Source organism: Pseudopipra pipra, chromosome W (genome assembly GCF_036250125.1).
Source record: "Pseudopipra pipra isolate bDixPip1 chromosome W, bDixPip1.hap1, whole genome shotgun sequence".
Lineage (NCBI taxonomy): Eukaryota > Metazoa > Chordata > Aves > Passeriformes > Pipridae > Pseudopipra > Pseudopipra pipra.
In genome coordinates, this window is record NC_087580.1 from 15,220,931 (window position 1) to 15,234,631 (window position 13,701).

The following is a 13,701-nucleotide window of genomic DNA, read 5'->3' on the forward strand; positions in this document are numbered from 1 at the left end:
GCCAGCCCGAAGGTGACTTGGGGCAACCTGTGTCCCCTCCACATCTCAGCTCCACCCCTTAGGAAATGAACTTTATGGTGCTTTTTCAAGTGCTTTGAGCTCTACAGGTAGACTAAACAAGCAAGTATTCTCCAGATGGTTTTTGTAAACCTTTCATTAATCTCTAATAGTAGTGAGATTTTGTGATTTGACCTGCCAATATGTGTGAGTCAGAGGGGAACCTACAGCAGGAATTACGTTTTCCTGAGATTCCAGTGCATCCGCAGTGCTGGAAAAAGTCTACCTAAAAATGTTGTCATTGTAGCTGTTGGCATATTTCTGTTTTTAATGTCACTCTTCTTTTTTTTTTTTTAATAATATTTGAAGTTAAGGTCTTGTCTCCATGGGAGCTCTGGAAGGCCAGGCTGATGGATGGTCTGGGATTTCTGTTTGCCTCTTTAGCCATTTCACTCCAAATTCAGTTGCACACCTCAGGGAAGGGTCATTTGTTATCCTTCACATTCCTCTTAGGAACTGATGCTTTTGATTTCTTTCCCTCAGACTTCTGAGCTAACCCATGGTAGTCTGACGACTTTTCTAAAAGAGATAAGCAAAATTCTTTTGCAAACATCTTTTCCAAAGCCTTTCTCTATCCTCTGCAGGGAAGGCACCCCAAGAAAGAAGGGGAAAGAACCCTTGTGCCTGGTGTATTGTTGTTTTTCCAGGCACTTTTGAATTTATATGGTGTGAAACACTCTTGAAATGGCCTGTGCATCGTCACGCTTCTGGGGTGCAGGCACCAGGTATAGGGGCAGCATCAAAGCCAGGCAAGGATGAGCACACAGACCGTGCCTCGTGCCCCTGACAGGGATCCTTTTTCTTCCCCTGCTTGTTAGACCATGGTCTTCCAGTGCCACCTCCTGCTGCCAGCACACGGTGCTTTCCTCGGTGTGTGGTGAGGGCAACAGTCTCCTCTGCAGCCTTTTCCCCTTCTCTGGACAGGTACAAGGCACAGAACTGCCCCGGCAACAGCGAAAAGTTAACCATCCTCAACGACTCCCCCATGGAGGCAGAGGTGCATTTCTCCTTTGAGAACGACGGCAAAGGAGAGACGTTCCTTTTGGACCCTCCCAGCATGAGGCTGCAGCCCAAAGAGAAGAAGGTAGGAGGTGAGCAGGTAGGGCAGGCACCGCAGAAGTGCCGTTCCTCCTGCTCACAGAGGGCTCTTTGTATTTCTGTTTGTGGGGACGGGTTCAGAAGCTGAGTGTTTGGGTGTACCCGACTTCTGCTGGCCTCCTGGAAGACAGTCCCGTCTGCTGGATCAAGGACAACCTGGAGCCAGTGGTCTTCTGACTGTGCTGCCAAGGGGGTCACATGAAGCTGGGGGTCAGTCCCCAGGAGCTGCATTTCAACAAGATACTTCTGCACAGGTCAGTCATCCCACGGCTGAGGGCACTCCAAGGCTCGTGACAAAGAGAAGAGGTTTGACTCTGGTTCCAGAGGCTCAGATGGAGCTGCTTTGAGCCGCATTCAGTGGCCAGGCTGGTGTGACCACCCAGCACTGACACTGAGTGTCTTCCTGTCTCTGCAGGACTGACACCCAGACCCTGGTCCTGAGAAACGACAGCCCACTGCCCATGGCAGTGGGCTGGACGACCTTGGAGATGAGTTCTCTGCATCGCAAGGCAGGGGCATCGTTGGGCCCCGCACAGACTTTGAGGTGAAGCTGGATTTCAAGGCCGAGAAGATTGGCATCACAAATAAGATGATCCGACTAGAGGTGAGAGGGACTTGGGCCTTCCTGGCAGAGCAGGGCAGAGCAAGCAGCCGTGTGCTCTTAGGGACAGAGTCAGGGAGAGCTGCACCTGACAGACACGGGGGTGCTGTGGCCCCAGCTTCTGCCTCTGTGCTGGGTTGGCCGGGTGCCCAGGCTCTGCATCCGGAGCCTGTACCACAGCCACCTTGCTGCTGTGCAGGCTTAAAGGCTGTTGTTTGGTTGTACAGACCAGCATTCGCTCTGCACCCTTTCTGGGATTTTGTTCCCTGTGGTTTAGAGGCAACATTTCAGCAAACATGCGAGGTGATTGACGAGGAGGGCGCTAATTGTCAATGCCACCTGCTCTGGGACACCTCGCATTTCTTGTGGTTGTGTTTACAGCCCTGGCCCTCTCAAGGGTGCTTTAGCAGCACCATTCCCTGCTGTGGGAGTGCAGAATTGGGCTGATAAGGTTTCCTAATGCAGCGGAATCCTGCCGGGGCAGCCTGTGAGATGAACAGGTTAAGAAAACTTGGGAGTCCCCAAACACTTGTCAAGCCAGGGAGGCCGTGGGGGAAGCAGCTGGCAGAGACAAGGACTTAGAGGCTGTCTTCCAAAAGAATGGTCTAAGCAGTGTTTGTTTCTTGCTGCCTCAGGTTTCAGATACAGAAAACATCCTGCGCATTGTTCAGGCTGAAACCATCAAAGTCTCTGTGGAGGTCTACGATGTTAATCTGAGCATCAACATGCCTGAAGGTCAGTGGATGCCTCCCAGACAACACAGTCCAGATGCATTTTACTACCTTGGCAGGTGGGCAACCAAAGCCCTTGGGAGGAGATGGCATAGCAGGCAAGGGTGGCACAGATCCATAAAGCACAGACCTTGCAAGCTGCGTGAAGTAAAGCACTGTCAGGGCACCAACAGCCTTGAGTCTCTCCCGTCTGAACTTGGAAATGTGCAGCTTCATGTGCAGATTGCATTTGGTGCTTTGAAACAACAGTCATCTGAACAGGCAGTTGGCTCAGCACAGCACATAAAGTAGCTGGATTTGTGCTTGGAAGCAAGGAAATGGAAACCAAGCTCCTTGGCTTCTCCCCTGCAGATACTGGAGTGAGAAGAGAAAGGGCAGCCAAGTAGCTAGAGAACACTTCTGAGAAGGGGCACTTGCTGAAGAGGGTTTTGTGCCATCCAAGAACTCCAACTGTGTAGCTTGTGAGCTGGTGTGCTCTGCAGCAGCTCACAAATATTCACCATTTCTTACCTCGCTCTGCGGGTTTTCTGCAGGTCCAGATGGCAGCTTGGAATTTGGAACCATTAATGTCCTGGATAATAAGCAGCAAGTCCTGAGTCTGCAGAACAAAGGCTTATATGACATTGAGTACAGGTGAGTCCAGCTGCCTGGTGCTGAGCTTTTCCTCAGGCTCCCAGGCCTGCGTTCTCCCTCTGTCCATGGCTAGAACCTGTTCCCGTGCTGCTCCCTTTTCTTTTTTTTCTGGTCCTGTGCAAAGTGCTGGCTGTGCTGGTGGCACCTGTGCTTTCAACTGCAGAGGTCTTCATTCTTTCCCTTTCTCCACAGTTTCAAGCTGACCACTGGAAGTGCCAAGAGGGGCAACTTGGAATCTCCCTTCACTGTCCGGCCGCAGGGGGCTGTGCTGAAAGCCTCCCAGCCACCTGTGAAAGTTGAGGTCCTCTTCCACCCCACGACTGAAGTGTTTCTCGAGAGCAAACCCCTCCTGCTCTGCCAGGTGAGCTGCCTGGGCCCGGCTGTGTTAGCACAGTGTGTCTTGGGAGTACTTATATTTATTACTAACAGGATAAGAGCCAAAGAGTGAGAAATAAAACAGTCTTAAAAACACCTTCCCCCACTTTCCTTCCATGTTCTCCCGCCTCCCCCCCAGCAGGGAGATGGGAGGGGATGGGAATGGGGGTCACGGTCAGTTGTTGTTTCTGCCACTGCTCAAGGAGAGGAGTTGGAGTCCTTCCCCTGCTCCCGTGGGGTCCCTCCCATGGGCGACAGTCCTTGATGGACCTCTCCGGCGTGAGTCCATCCCTCGGGCAGCAGCTCTTCCCAACCTGCTGTCCCGTGGGTCACTCCTCCATGGGGTCAGTCCCTCACGGATGAGCTGTACCAGCGTGGGTCCCCCACAGGGGCCATGAGTCCTACCTGGGAAAAACCTGCTCCAGCCTGGGCTTCTCTCTCCACGGGCTGCAGGTCCCTGCCAGGACCCTGCTCCATCCTGGGCCTGCCACGGGGTCACAGCCCCCTTCCTGCATCCACCTGCTCCAGCGTGGGAGCCTCCATGGGCTGCAGGGGGGTCTCTGCACCCCGATGCTCCCCCAGGGGCTGCAGGGGGGTCTCTGCACCCTGATGCTCCCCCAGGGGCTGCAGGGGCACAGCTGCCCCACCCTGCTCTGCCCCAGGGGCTGCAGGGCCGCAGCTCCAGTGCCTGGAGCACCTCCTGCCCCTCCTTCTGCGCTGACCTTGGGGTCTACGTTGTTATTCCCATGTTCTCACTCCGCTCTTCCCTGGCTGGAATTCCTTCTTTTTCATAAATATGTTATCCCAGAGGCGTTGCTGTCACTCCTGACTGGCTCAGCCTTGGCCAGCGGCAGGAATTCCATCCTGGAGCCACTGGCATTGGCTCCACGGGACAGGGGAAGCTTCTGGCAGCTTCTAACAGAAGCCACCCCTGTAGCCCCCACACTACCAAAACCCAGCCACAGAAACCCACTGCACCCAGTTACTTCCACTTGCCCCAGGATGGTTCCAGTTTCCATCAGGATGATCCCGGTCACTCCCAGTTTATGCCAGTTGCCCCAGTATGCACCCTGTCACTCCCAGTTACTCCCAGTTGCTTCCAGCATGATCCCAGTTGCTCCAAGGATGTTCCCAGTTACCTTCCAGCATGGTCCCACTGGCTCCCAGTTCCCCCCTGCATAGTTCCAGTCAGTCCCAGTTTGATCCTGGTCACTTACAGTCACTCCCGCTATGATTCCAGTATGGTGCTGGTCACTCCCACTATGATCCCAGTCATTCCCAATAGGATCCCAGTTGCCCCCAAGGTGGTCCCAGTTGCTCCCAGCCACCCCCAGGATGGCTCCTTTCACTCTCAGGGACTCCCCGTCTGAGTCCAGTCTGGCCCCAGTCACTCCCAGTCACTCCCTGGAGGATGCCATTTGCCCTCCGCATGGTCCCAGTTGCTCCCAGTATGATCCCAGTATGAGTCCAGTCACCCCCAGTATGATCCCAGTGACTTCCAGACACTTCCACTAGAAAGCCAGTTTGATCCCACTCATCCCCAGTATGGCTGCAGTCCCTCTCACACACTCCCAGTATTATTGCAGTCACTCCCAGTAAGACCCCAGTAGAACCCCAGTAGGGGCCCAACTGCTCCCACTCTGATCCCAGTTGCCCCCAGCGTGGTTCCAGTTGCTCCCCTTCACCCCTGCTATGGTTCCAGTCACTCCCAGAATGATCTCAGTCACTCCCAGCCACTCCCTGGATATCCCAGTTGCCTCCAGCATTCTCCCAGTCAGTCCCAGTATGATCCCAATCTCTCCTAGTAGGATCCAAGTTACCCCCGGCATGGTCCCAGTTACTCCCAGCCACCCCATTGTAGTTCCAGTCCCTCCCAGTCTCTCCCAGTATGACTCCAGTATGATCCCAGGGACACCCTGTGTGGTGTCAGTCACACCCAGGATGAACCTAGACGTTCCCTGGCATTCCCAGGATAAAGCCATTTGCCCCCAGCAAGGTCCCACTTGCTCCCAGTCACCCCACTGTAGTTCCAGTCCCTCCCAGTAGGATCCCTGTCACGGCCAGTCTCTCCCAGTATATCCCCCTTGCCCCCAGTGTCGTTCCACACACTCCCAGTTGCTCCCAGTAGCTTCCAGCATGATCCCAGTTGCTCACAGCCACTCCCAGTCACCCCCAGTGGGGTCCTAGTCACTCCCAGTATGATCCCAGTCACCTCCAGCATGATCCTGCTTATTCCCAGTATACCCCAGTTGCGCCAACATGGTCCCAGCTGCCCTCAGAACGCTCCCAGTCACTCCCAGTATGACCCCAGCCGCCTTCACTGTGGGCCCAGTTGCTCCCAATAGGATCCCAGTTGTGCCCAGCATGGTCCCAGTTGCTCCCAATGGCTCCCAGTGGGATCTCAGTAGCTCCCAGTTGCCCCAAGCGTAGAACCACTTGCTGCCAGTATGATCCTAGTCTGATCCCAGTATGATCCCAGTACATATGATCCCGCTGGATCCAGTCTGGGTCTCGGTGTATCCCGGTGTCCCCCCTGTCCCCCCACCCCGGTGTCACCCCCTTTTCTCTCCCCACAGAGCTCCTGAGCCGGTGGCGGCCGCAGCCCCTCCCCAGAGCTTCGGGCCCAGCCTGGACCCACCCCGTCCCTGCGAGGATTTTGGGGGGTCGTGTGTCCCCCCTCCCCTGCTGTCACTCTGCCTCCGCCCGGCTGCTCCCAGTGATCCCAGTAAAGCTTCCAGTTCTCCCCAGTCCTGGTTATTGGGGGCAGTGGGGGAGGGGCTGGGAGGGTCTCTGTGAGGTGGAGCCGAGTTTGAGGGGGGCAGAACAGGCCCAGGATGGATTGGGAATGGGGACCCCCCTGTGTTCCCCCTGTGTCAACCCGCTCTGGAGGGGCTTTGAGAGGGCACCTGCATCCTATGCAGGATGTGCTGCACAGCTGTTTCTCTTTGCCTTTTTCATGTCAGCAGAGTTTTCCCTCCTCACCATCATGTGCTACGACCGCTATGTTCCCATCTGCAAACCCCTGCACTACGGGACCCTCCTGGGCAGCAGAGCTTGTGCCCACATGGCAGCAGCTGCCTGGGCCACTGGCTTTCTCTATTCTCTGCTGCACACAGCCAATACATTTTCCCTGCCCCTGGGCCAGGGCAATGCCCTGGGCCAGTTCTTCTGTGAAATCTCACAGTTCCTCAAACTCTCCTGCTCACACTCCTACATCAGGGAACTGGGCCTTATTGGGGTTAGTGCTTGTTTTTGTTTTGGTGGGTTTGTTTTCATTATTTTCTCTTATGTGCAGATCTTCAGGGCTGTGCTGAGGATCCCCTCTCAGCAGGGACGGCACAAAGCCTTTTCCACCTGCCTCCCTCACCTGGCCATGGTCTCCCTCTTTGTCAGCACTGGCCCATTTGCCTACCTGAAGCCCCCCTCCATCTCCTCCCCACCCCTGGATCTGGCACTATCAGTTCTGTACTTGGTGGTGCCTCCAGCACTGAACCCCTTCATCTACAGTCTGAGGAACAAAGAGCTCAAGAACACCCTGAGAAAAAAGATGACTGGATGCTTTTCAGGAGCAATAAAGTACCTGTTTTCTGGTGCATAGCATTCAGAGTGGGACTCCTTCATGTCCCAGCCTTCCTGCTCAGGTTTTTCGTGAAGGTCATCAGATTGTTCTCACAATAATTTTCTGTGCAATGAAATATTATTTTGCATCTGCCTTCTAATTTAGTGTCTACCCATTGAATTGGACCCAGAGATGTATAAATGGTGAATTGTGCTCACAGAGTATTTAAACAAAATAAAGGACCCTGCAGTGCCTTCTTTATCCAAGACCCTTCTTCTTAGCTGTTCCCAAAGGACAGCACACTGCAGGACAGGGTGTATTTGCAAACTGGACGGGGACAATAATCCCAGCCCAGCAGCACTGCCAAGGGGCAGCAGTGCTTGGTCTTTGCAGAGCTGCTCTCTTGCCACTCCCACACTGTCCTCCTGAGCCCCTTTCTCGCTGTAAGGCCTGAGTGCTCTCTGAGCACAGTCCTGGGGGCTGAAGCCCTTGGAGCACAGGCAGGGACAGGCCCTGGGAACTTGTGAAGCAGAGCTGGGCTCCCTTCCAGCATCTCCAGGATGCTGTGGGATCTTCTGAGGCCACTGCATGGACTGGGTCACTTCTTCTGGGACCTTGCTCCAGGGCTGCAACTCTCCTGCAGTGTCACCATGACACTGCTGCTCTCTGCTTTCCAGGTTCCATTTTCAGATCCAGTCTTCCCCTCCTGTTCACAGGGACAGCCTGGGAGTGCTTCAGAGCTGCCATCCTGGGGCAGCTCCTGCCCAGCGTGGGCAGGCACAAGGTCTCTCCACCTGCTCCTCTCCCCTCCCCAGTGCCACTGTTTTCTGCAGCCTCCTCATCCTTGCCCAGCACAGCCCTCCTGGCACAGTGGGACACAGCCCTTGTTCTACCCCCTCCTCAGGCACCTGCCCAACCCCCTCAGCTCCAGCCTGATGGCCACAAACCTTCAGGGCAGGGAGGCACCGGGCAAAATGCTGAGGGAACCTTTCAGCTGCACTCAAATCCAGTTGGAGGGGTTGGGCTCGAGGAAGAAATCAATTCTCATTTTCCAGAACCAGCAGGACAACCTGTGTTGTGTCCTGGGCACTCCTCTGGAATTGTGGGATATGGAAAAGGTTTTGGTGTCAGGGCTGTTGAGAAGGCTGGGCAGTGTCACTGGGAGACCTCTCCCAAACCCTTGGAAAGGCCAGAGCCATCCCAGAGCTTCCTGGGGCCTTGGCAAAGGCAGACATGGAAGCAGTCTGCAAACAGGGCAGCAAGGAGGGTTGGCAGAGTTCCACACTGCTCAGGCTCAGCAGGGAAGGGGATAGGGCAAGTCCTCCTGCAGCCATTGCCAGGCATGGGAAGGACAAGGCAGGGATTCCCTGTGGGAGGGAATAGAAGGGGATGTTTTGTGCCCAGACTTTATCAAGGCCCTTGACATGGTTTCCTGTGGTCTCCTTATGGCCAGACTGGCGAGAGCTGGACTGAAGAAGTGGAAGATGTGGTGGGTGGGAAGTTGGCTGAATGAAGAGTGTCAAATAAAATCCATGGTACAAAGTCCTCTTGGCAGCAACTTCCTGGTGAAATCCCTCAGTGACCATCTCTTGAACACCACTAGAGAACATCTTTATTATCTCTCTGTACAATGGGACAAAATGTGTTTTCAAGTCCTTTGTGAATGACGCCAAATTTCAGAGAGCCCTTGAGCAACCTGTCCTGGTTTAAAGACATTTATTGAGGTGGGAACTCCAATCAAATTAACTCACTCCCCTTTTATTCCCCACCAGTACAAGGAGACAAAATACAAAGAGGTATAAGTGAAAAAAATAACAGTTTACTGTTGGGGAAGAAGAAAACGACTGGCAGAAATACCAGGCTTGGAGACAGATCTATAACCCCTGAGATGACTAATCTGCACCGGAATGGACACTAATACACTGGAAAAGACGTTTATTTACCAGATGTGACTACCATTGGACTGACAGTTTTTCCCCAGTTTTCCCCAGTTTATTGTTGTACTGTTCTAGTGCTTTATGTACCCCAGCTTGTTGTTTTAAAAATCATATCCTCCATATTGTCTCCTTCTTCCCTCACAGTTTTCCCGCCAAACCCTGTTGTTCTGCCCTGTTTTCCCGCTCCTCTGCCTGCTATTGGCTGCTGTTTGGTGCAGTGCAGAGGTAGCTCCTATTGGCCCATTCTCCTGGTGACACCCAGACTCCGCCCATCTCTACCCTGTTGCCCTATCCCAAGAGCCCCTGAGTTGTCAATCCTTTACTCCTCCCCTATCCTGAGTCCAGCCCCTGTTCCAACCCTCTGTAAGTCCCTGCTTGTCCTAATAAAGTTGGCATTGCTTCACGAGACCTCAGCTGTGTCAAGACCCTGATTTGCAGTGCCCGGTCCCATTTTCCTTTCCCCCGCGGGCCGTGGCAGTTTACTGATGAGAAATAGAGCAGCAAAACCAGCAATAGCAACAGAACAGTTCAAAGAACAGCAGAGAGAGAAATTGCTTCCTCTCTGCCCCCCTGCCCCAACTCCCTTTTGTAAACAGATCAAAACAGGGATCAACACGTGCCTGCCTTCCCCCTTTTCCCCCTGAATGAACAAAGAACAAAAAACAAACCAAGGAAAGAGGGGGCAAAGCCAAATCTGGGCAAATCTCTGGTCCGAGATCAGTGGTGCTGCCCAAGAACACGCTGACTCCAGAGGTGTCCAAGCGGGGCAGAGCCGGCGACACCGGTCCCTGCGGCGGCGGGGGGGAGGCAGCGGCTCTGCTTGATTCCATGGAGTTCTGGGGAGGCACAGGGGGTGCCCTGAGACTCTTCAGTGTCACTCTGGCCCCTTGGTTCCATGAGATTCCACAGTGTCCCTGCATTCCCTTGGTTCCATGAGGCCCTGCAGTGTCACAGGGCCACTTGATTCCGTGACATTACAAATAATCAGAACGGCCCCTTGATTTCAGGCCAACTGCACATGGGGCTGCCTTGGGGGGAGTGTGGGCACCCAGACAAGGGAGTTGTCACCCCCTTGGACTCAGCACATCTGGACTGGTCTGTCTGTCTGTGAGGTTCCCTATTCTAGAGGAATGAGGAAGAACTGGAGAGGGTCTAGAGGAGATGTGACAGGATGGAGCTTTTCTGGGTGCTGGAATGAAAAGAAACTTGTAAAGTGCAGCTTGGAAGGTTCAAACTGGATGTGAGGAAGAAGTGTCACTCAAAGAGGAGCTGCAGGACTTTTGCATTAGACCTCTGATGGCCCATCAAAGCCCATCCTCCCCTCAACCAATCTTGAAAGGCAGGAAAAACCCTTTTCCCAGGCCCCTCACGGGAACTCTGCGCAGGCCCAGGAGATGTTGGGGGTTTGTGGCACGGCCTGGGACACCGTCCATGGATATAATAACTCATAACTTCTTGGAGTGTGGGGGCTTCCCTCCCCCACCCCCAATGGATCAAGGCCACCACTTCAACTGACAGCCATTGGAGCTGCAACTGCCAAGTTCCATCTCTGGACCCCGTGGGCAGTGACTACAGACAGCTTTCCACTCTCAGCTTTGCTTTCTCTTACTCTCCCTTACCCTTATCCTGCCTTTCCCTTACGCATTTTCCCTAAAGGTTCTCTTTATGCCATATTGCTGTAGATGAGAGGTAGAGATGATAACACCCAAAATGGCAACATACCTGTTTACCTTTGAAACAAAACTGTTCTAAAATAAACATATATATGTTTTCAAACACCAATTATTCAGTCACCTCCAGCGTGATCCTGCTTATTCCCAGTATACCCCAGTTGCTCCATCATGGTCCCAGCTGCCCTCAGAACGATCCCAGTCAGTCCCAGTATGACCCCAGCCGCCTTCACTGTGGGCCCACTTGCTCCCAATAGGATCCCAGTTGTGCCCAGCATGGTCCCAGTTGCTCCCAATTGCTCCCAGTGGGATCTTAGTAGCTCCCAGTTGCCCCAAGCGTAGAACCACTTGCTGCCAGTATGATCCTAGTCTGATCCCAGTATGATCCCAGTCTGATCCCAGTATGATCCCAGTACATATGATCCCGCTGGATCCAGTCTGGGTCTCGGTGTATCCCGGTGTCCCCCCTGTCCCCCCACCCCGGTGTCACCCCCTTTTCTCTCCCCACAGAGCTCCTGAGTCGCCGGCGGCCGCAGCCCCTCCCCAGAGCCTCGGGCCCAGCCTGGACCCCCCCATCCCCATGAGGATTTTTGGGGGGGGTCGTGTGTCCCCCCCTCCCCTGCTGTCACTCTGCCTCCACCCGGCTGCTCCCAGTGATCCCAGTAAAGCTTCCCAGTTCTCCCCAGTCCTGGTTATTGGGGGCAGTGGGGGAGGGGCTTGGAGGGTCTCTGTGAGGTGGAGCCGAGTTTGAGGGGGGCAGAATCGACCCCGGGATGGATTGGGAATGGGGACCCCCCTGTGTCCCCCCTGTGTCAACCCGTTCTGGGGGGGCTTTGGGAGGGCACCTGCCCCTCAATAAAGCACCCAGCTCACCCCAAAACGTGCTGGGAACTTCCCCAAAACCTCCCCACAACCCCTCAAGGACCCCCAAACACACTCAGAGCCCACCCAGGACCCCCCCCAACCCCTTTTCTGGGGGGACTTCTCTGGGCACTGGTGGTGCTGGGAGCCCCCCCGGCTGCGGGCGAGGAGCTCTCGGGTGAGTGGGGGGTGGGAAGGGGGCGGTTGGTGGGAAAAGCGGGGTCAGAGGGGATAAAGGGATGGTGGGACCCCAAACTGAGTGGGAGGGGAGTGGGACCCCCCAAAAGTGGAGAGGGAGGGGCACTGAAGTTTGGGGGGTGATGAGAAATGGGTGGGAGAGGTCAGAAGAGTGGGGAAAGTGAAGGGTGGGACCCCCAAACTGAGCATGAGGGGGCTGGGGAGTGGGGGGATGATGTGGAAGGGGTGGGAAGGGGGGCAAAAAGTGAGGGTTGGGACCCCAAAAGTGATCCTGGTTGGGCTGGGGATTGAGGGGACCACAGAAAAGTGGGAGGAACAAGGAGAAGGGTGGAAAAGGGGGAGTGGTCTGGAGGGTCCAACAGTCCCATGGGGGTCTTGGGGCACCAGATTTTGAGAAGGGCAGTGATTCCCCTGAGCTCCCAACTTCCTGTGGGGTGCTGGGGGCTGCTGGATCCAATCTCAGCCTTGAATCTTGTCAACATTTTATATTTAGAGGAATTACAGAGGTGTGACTGAACCACTTTTGTCCCCCAGGTTTTAATGATGGCAAATCAGATCTATTGATAGAAATGAATTGTTTAGGGTTACAAATGATCAGACCACAGATTTTTAGAAGAATTATTTACTGCACAATAAATACACTAAAACTACCAGGAATACAGGATAAGATAGGACAGGGCTCTACACTAAAGAAGTTGTTGAAGCAATTCTACTAAAGCTGGTACAAAAGCAAGAATTCTTAATTGTTTTCTTATTTCTTAATTTAAGAAATACGGTTTTTTAAGAAAACTGGTAGGGCTTGTCTTACTGGTGGGTCCGTTGGTGTCTTGTCAAGTTAAAGCTGTGGGTAAAGCTCTTCCCACACTCCCCACATGTGTAGGGCCTCTCCCTGGTGTGGATGCCCCAGTGCCTGACGAGGGTGGAGTTCTGAGTTCTGTTGGAAGCCCTTCCCGCAGTCGGTGCAGCGGAAGGGCCTCTCATCCGTGTGAATCCTCTCATGCCGGAGGAGACTGGAGCTGGTCTGAAACCTCTTCCCACATTCTCCACACTGGTAAAGCCGTTCCCCAGTGTGGATGAGCTGGTGTCTTCGGAGGTGGGAGCTCTGCCTGAAGCTTTTCCCACATTCCTCACACATGTTGGGCCGTTCCCCAGTGTGGATGTGCGGGTATTTGCAGAGGTTGGAGCTGTCCCTGAAGCTCTTTTCAAATTCCACACATGGGTAGGGCTGTTCCCCAGTGTGGATGTGTTGGTGAGTGAGCAGGTGGGAGCTCTGCCTGATTTAGGCAGAATCCACAGCTCAAAAACACGCATCCTGATGGGCTCAATCCTGCACTGTTGGGGAATGAAATCCCCCATCTGTGCCTCCTGCAGGCAGATTTTGGGGATATAGTATCTGTCTATCACCACGTCTTCCAGGGGGCCGGGTTTGTCCAGCGCCGGGGACCCCAGGATGCCCAGGAGGAGGAGGACAAGGCAGTGGCTGCCCGGGGCCATGACCATGACACTGGGGCTGTGGCGGCAGAAGGGCCCGGCGAGGGGAAGGCGGAAAAGGGGGGTCCGGGACGCCCCTTCCCTGCCCGGGACGCCCCTTCCCTTCGCTTTCCCTCCCTTCCCTTCCCCTGCACTCGCCCAGCCCGGCCCTCTTGGAATTTCCGTAGACGTGTCGCTCATCTCCCTCTCCATGTTGGAGGACCTGAAGTAGGTACTGCAACAACAGAGGATGAGCTTGTGAGCCTTGAATTCTACCCCATCCACGCTTATGATGGCATCACAGAATGTCCCTTCAAGGCGGAGCTCATTGGCAATGCTCCAATTCCCTTCACTCATCTTCCTCTCCATGTTGGAGGATGACTGTCTGGTGGGTGCTGAGCTATCCACCACGTTGCAGTCAGAGGCAGTGGACCTCGCTGACGCGTGTGGAACACTCTGGTGTTGCCTACAAACATCCAGGGCTGAACCCACTCGCTGGCTCTCTTACGGG

The 13,701-nt window shown here is 54.4% G+C and overlaps 1 protein-coding gene across 1 annotated transcript; it reads left to right on the forward strand.

Annotated features, from left to right (window-relative positions):
* Positions 1–1,626: 1,626 nt before the first annotated feature.
* On the forward strand, positions 1,627–3,893 carry LOC135404874 (hydrocephalus-inducing protein homolog). Its single transcript, XM_064639604.1, has 5 exons — positions 1,627–1,759; positions 2,392–2,491; positions 3,021–3,120; positions 3,313–3,481; positions 3,885–3,893. The coding sequence occupies exons 1-5, from the start codon at positions 1,745–1,747 to the stop codon at positions 3,891–3,893; spliced, it is 393 nt and encodes a 130-aa protein (XP_064495674.1). The 5' UTR covers positions 1,627–1,744.
* Positions 3,894–13,701: the final 9,808 nt, after the last annotated feature.

What these genes read in the sequence shown, in the direction of transcription:
- LOC135404874 (XM_064639604.1), top strand. An exon ending in GAGCATCAACATGCCTGAAG is followed by an intron (nt 2,492 to 3,020) that starts GTCAGTGGATGC and finishes GGTTTTCTGCAG; the next exon opens with GTCCAGATGGCAGCTTGGAA. An exon ending in TTATATGACATTGAGTACAG is followed by an intron (nt 3,121 to 3,312) that starts GTGAGTCCAGCT and finishes CTTTCTCCACAG; the next exon opens with TTTCAAGCTGACCACTGGAA.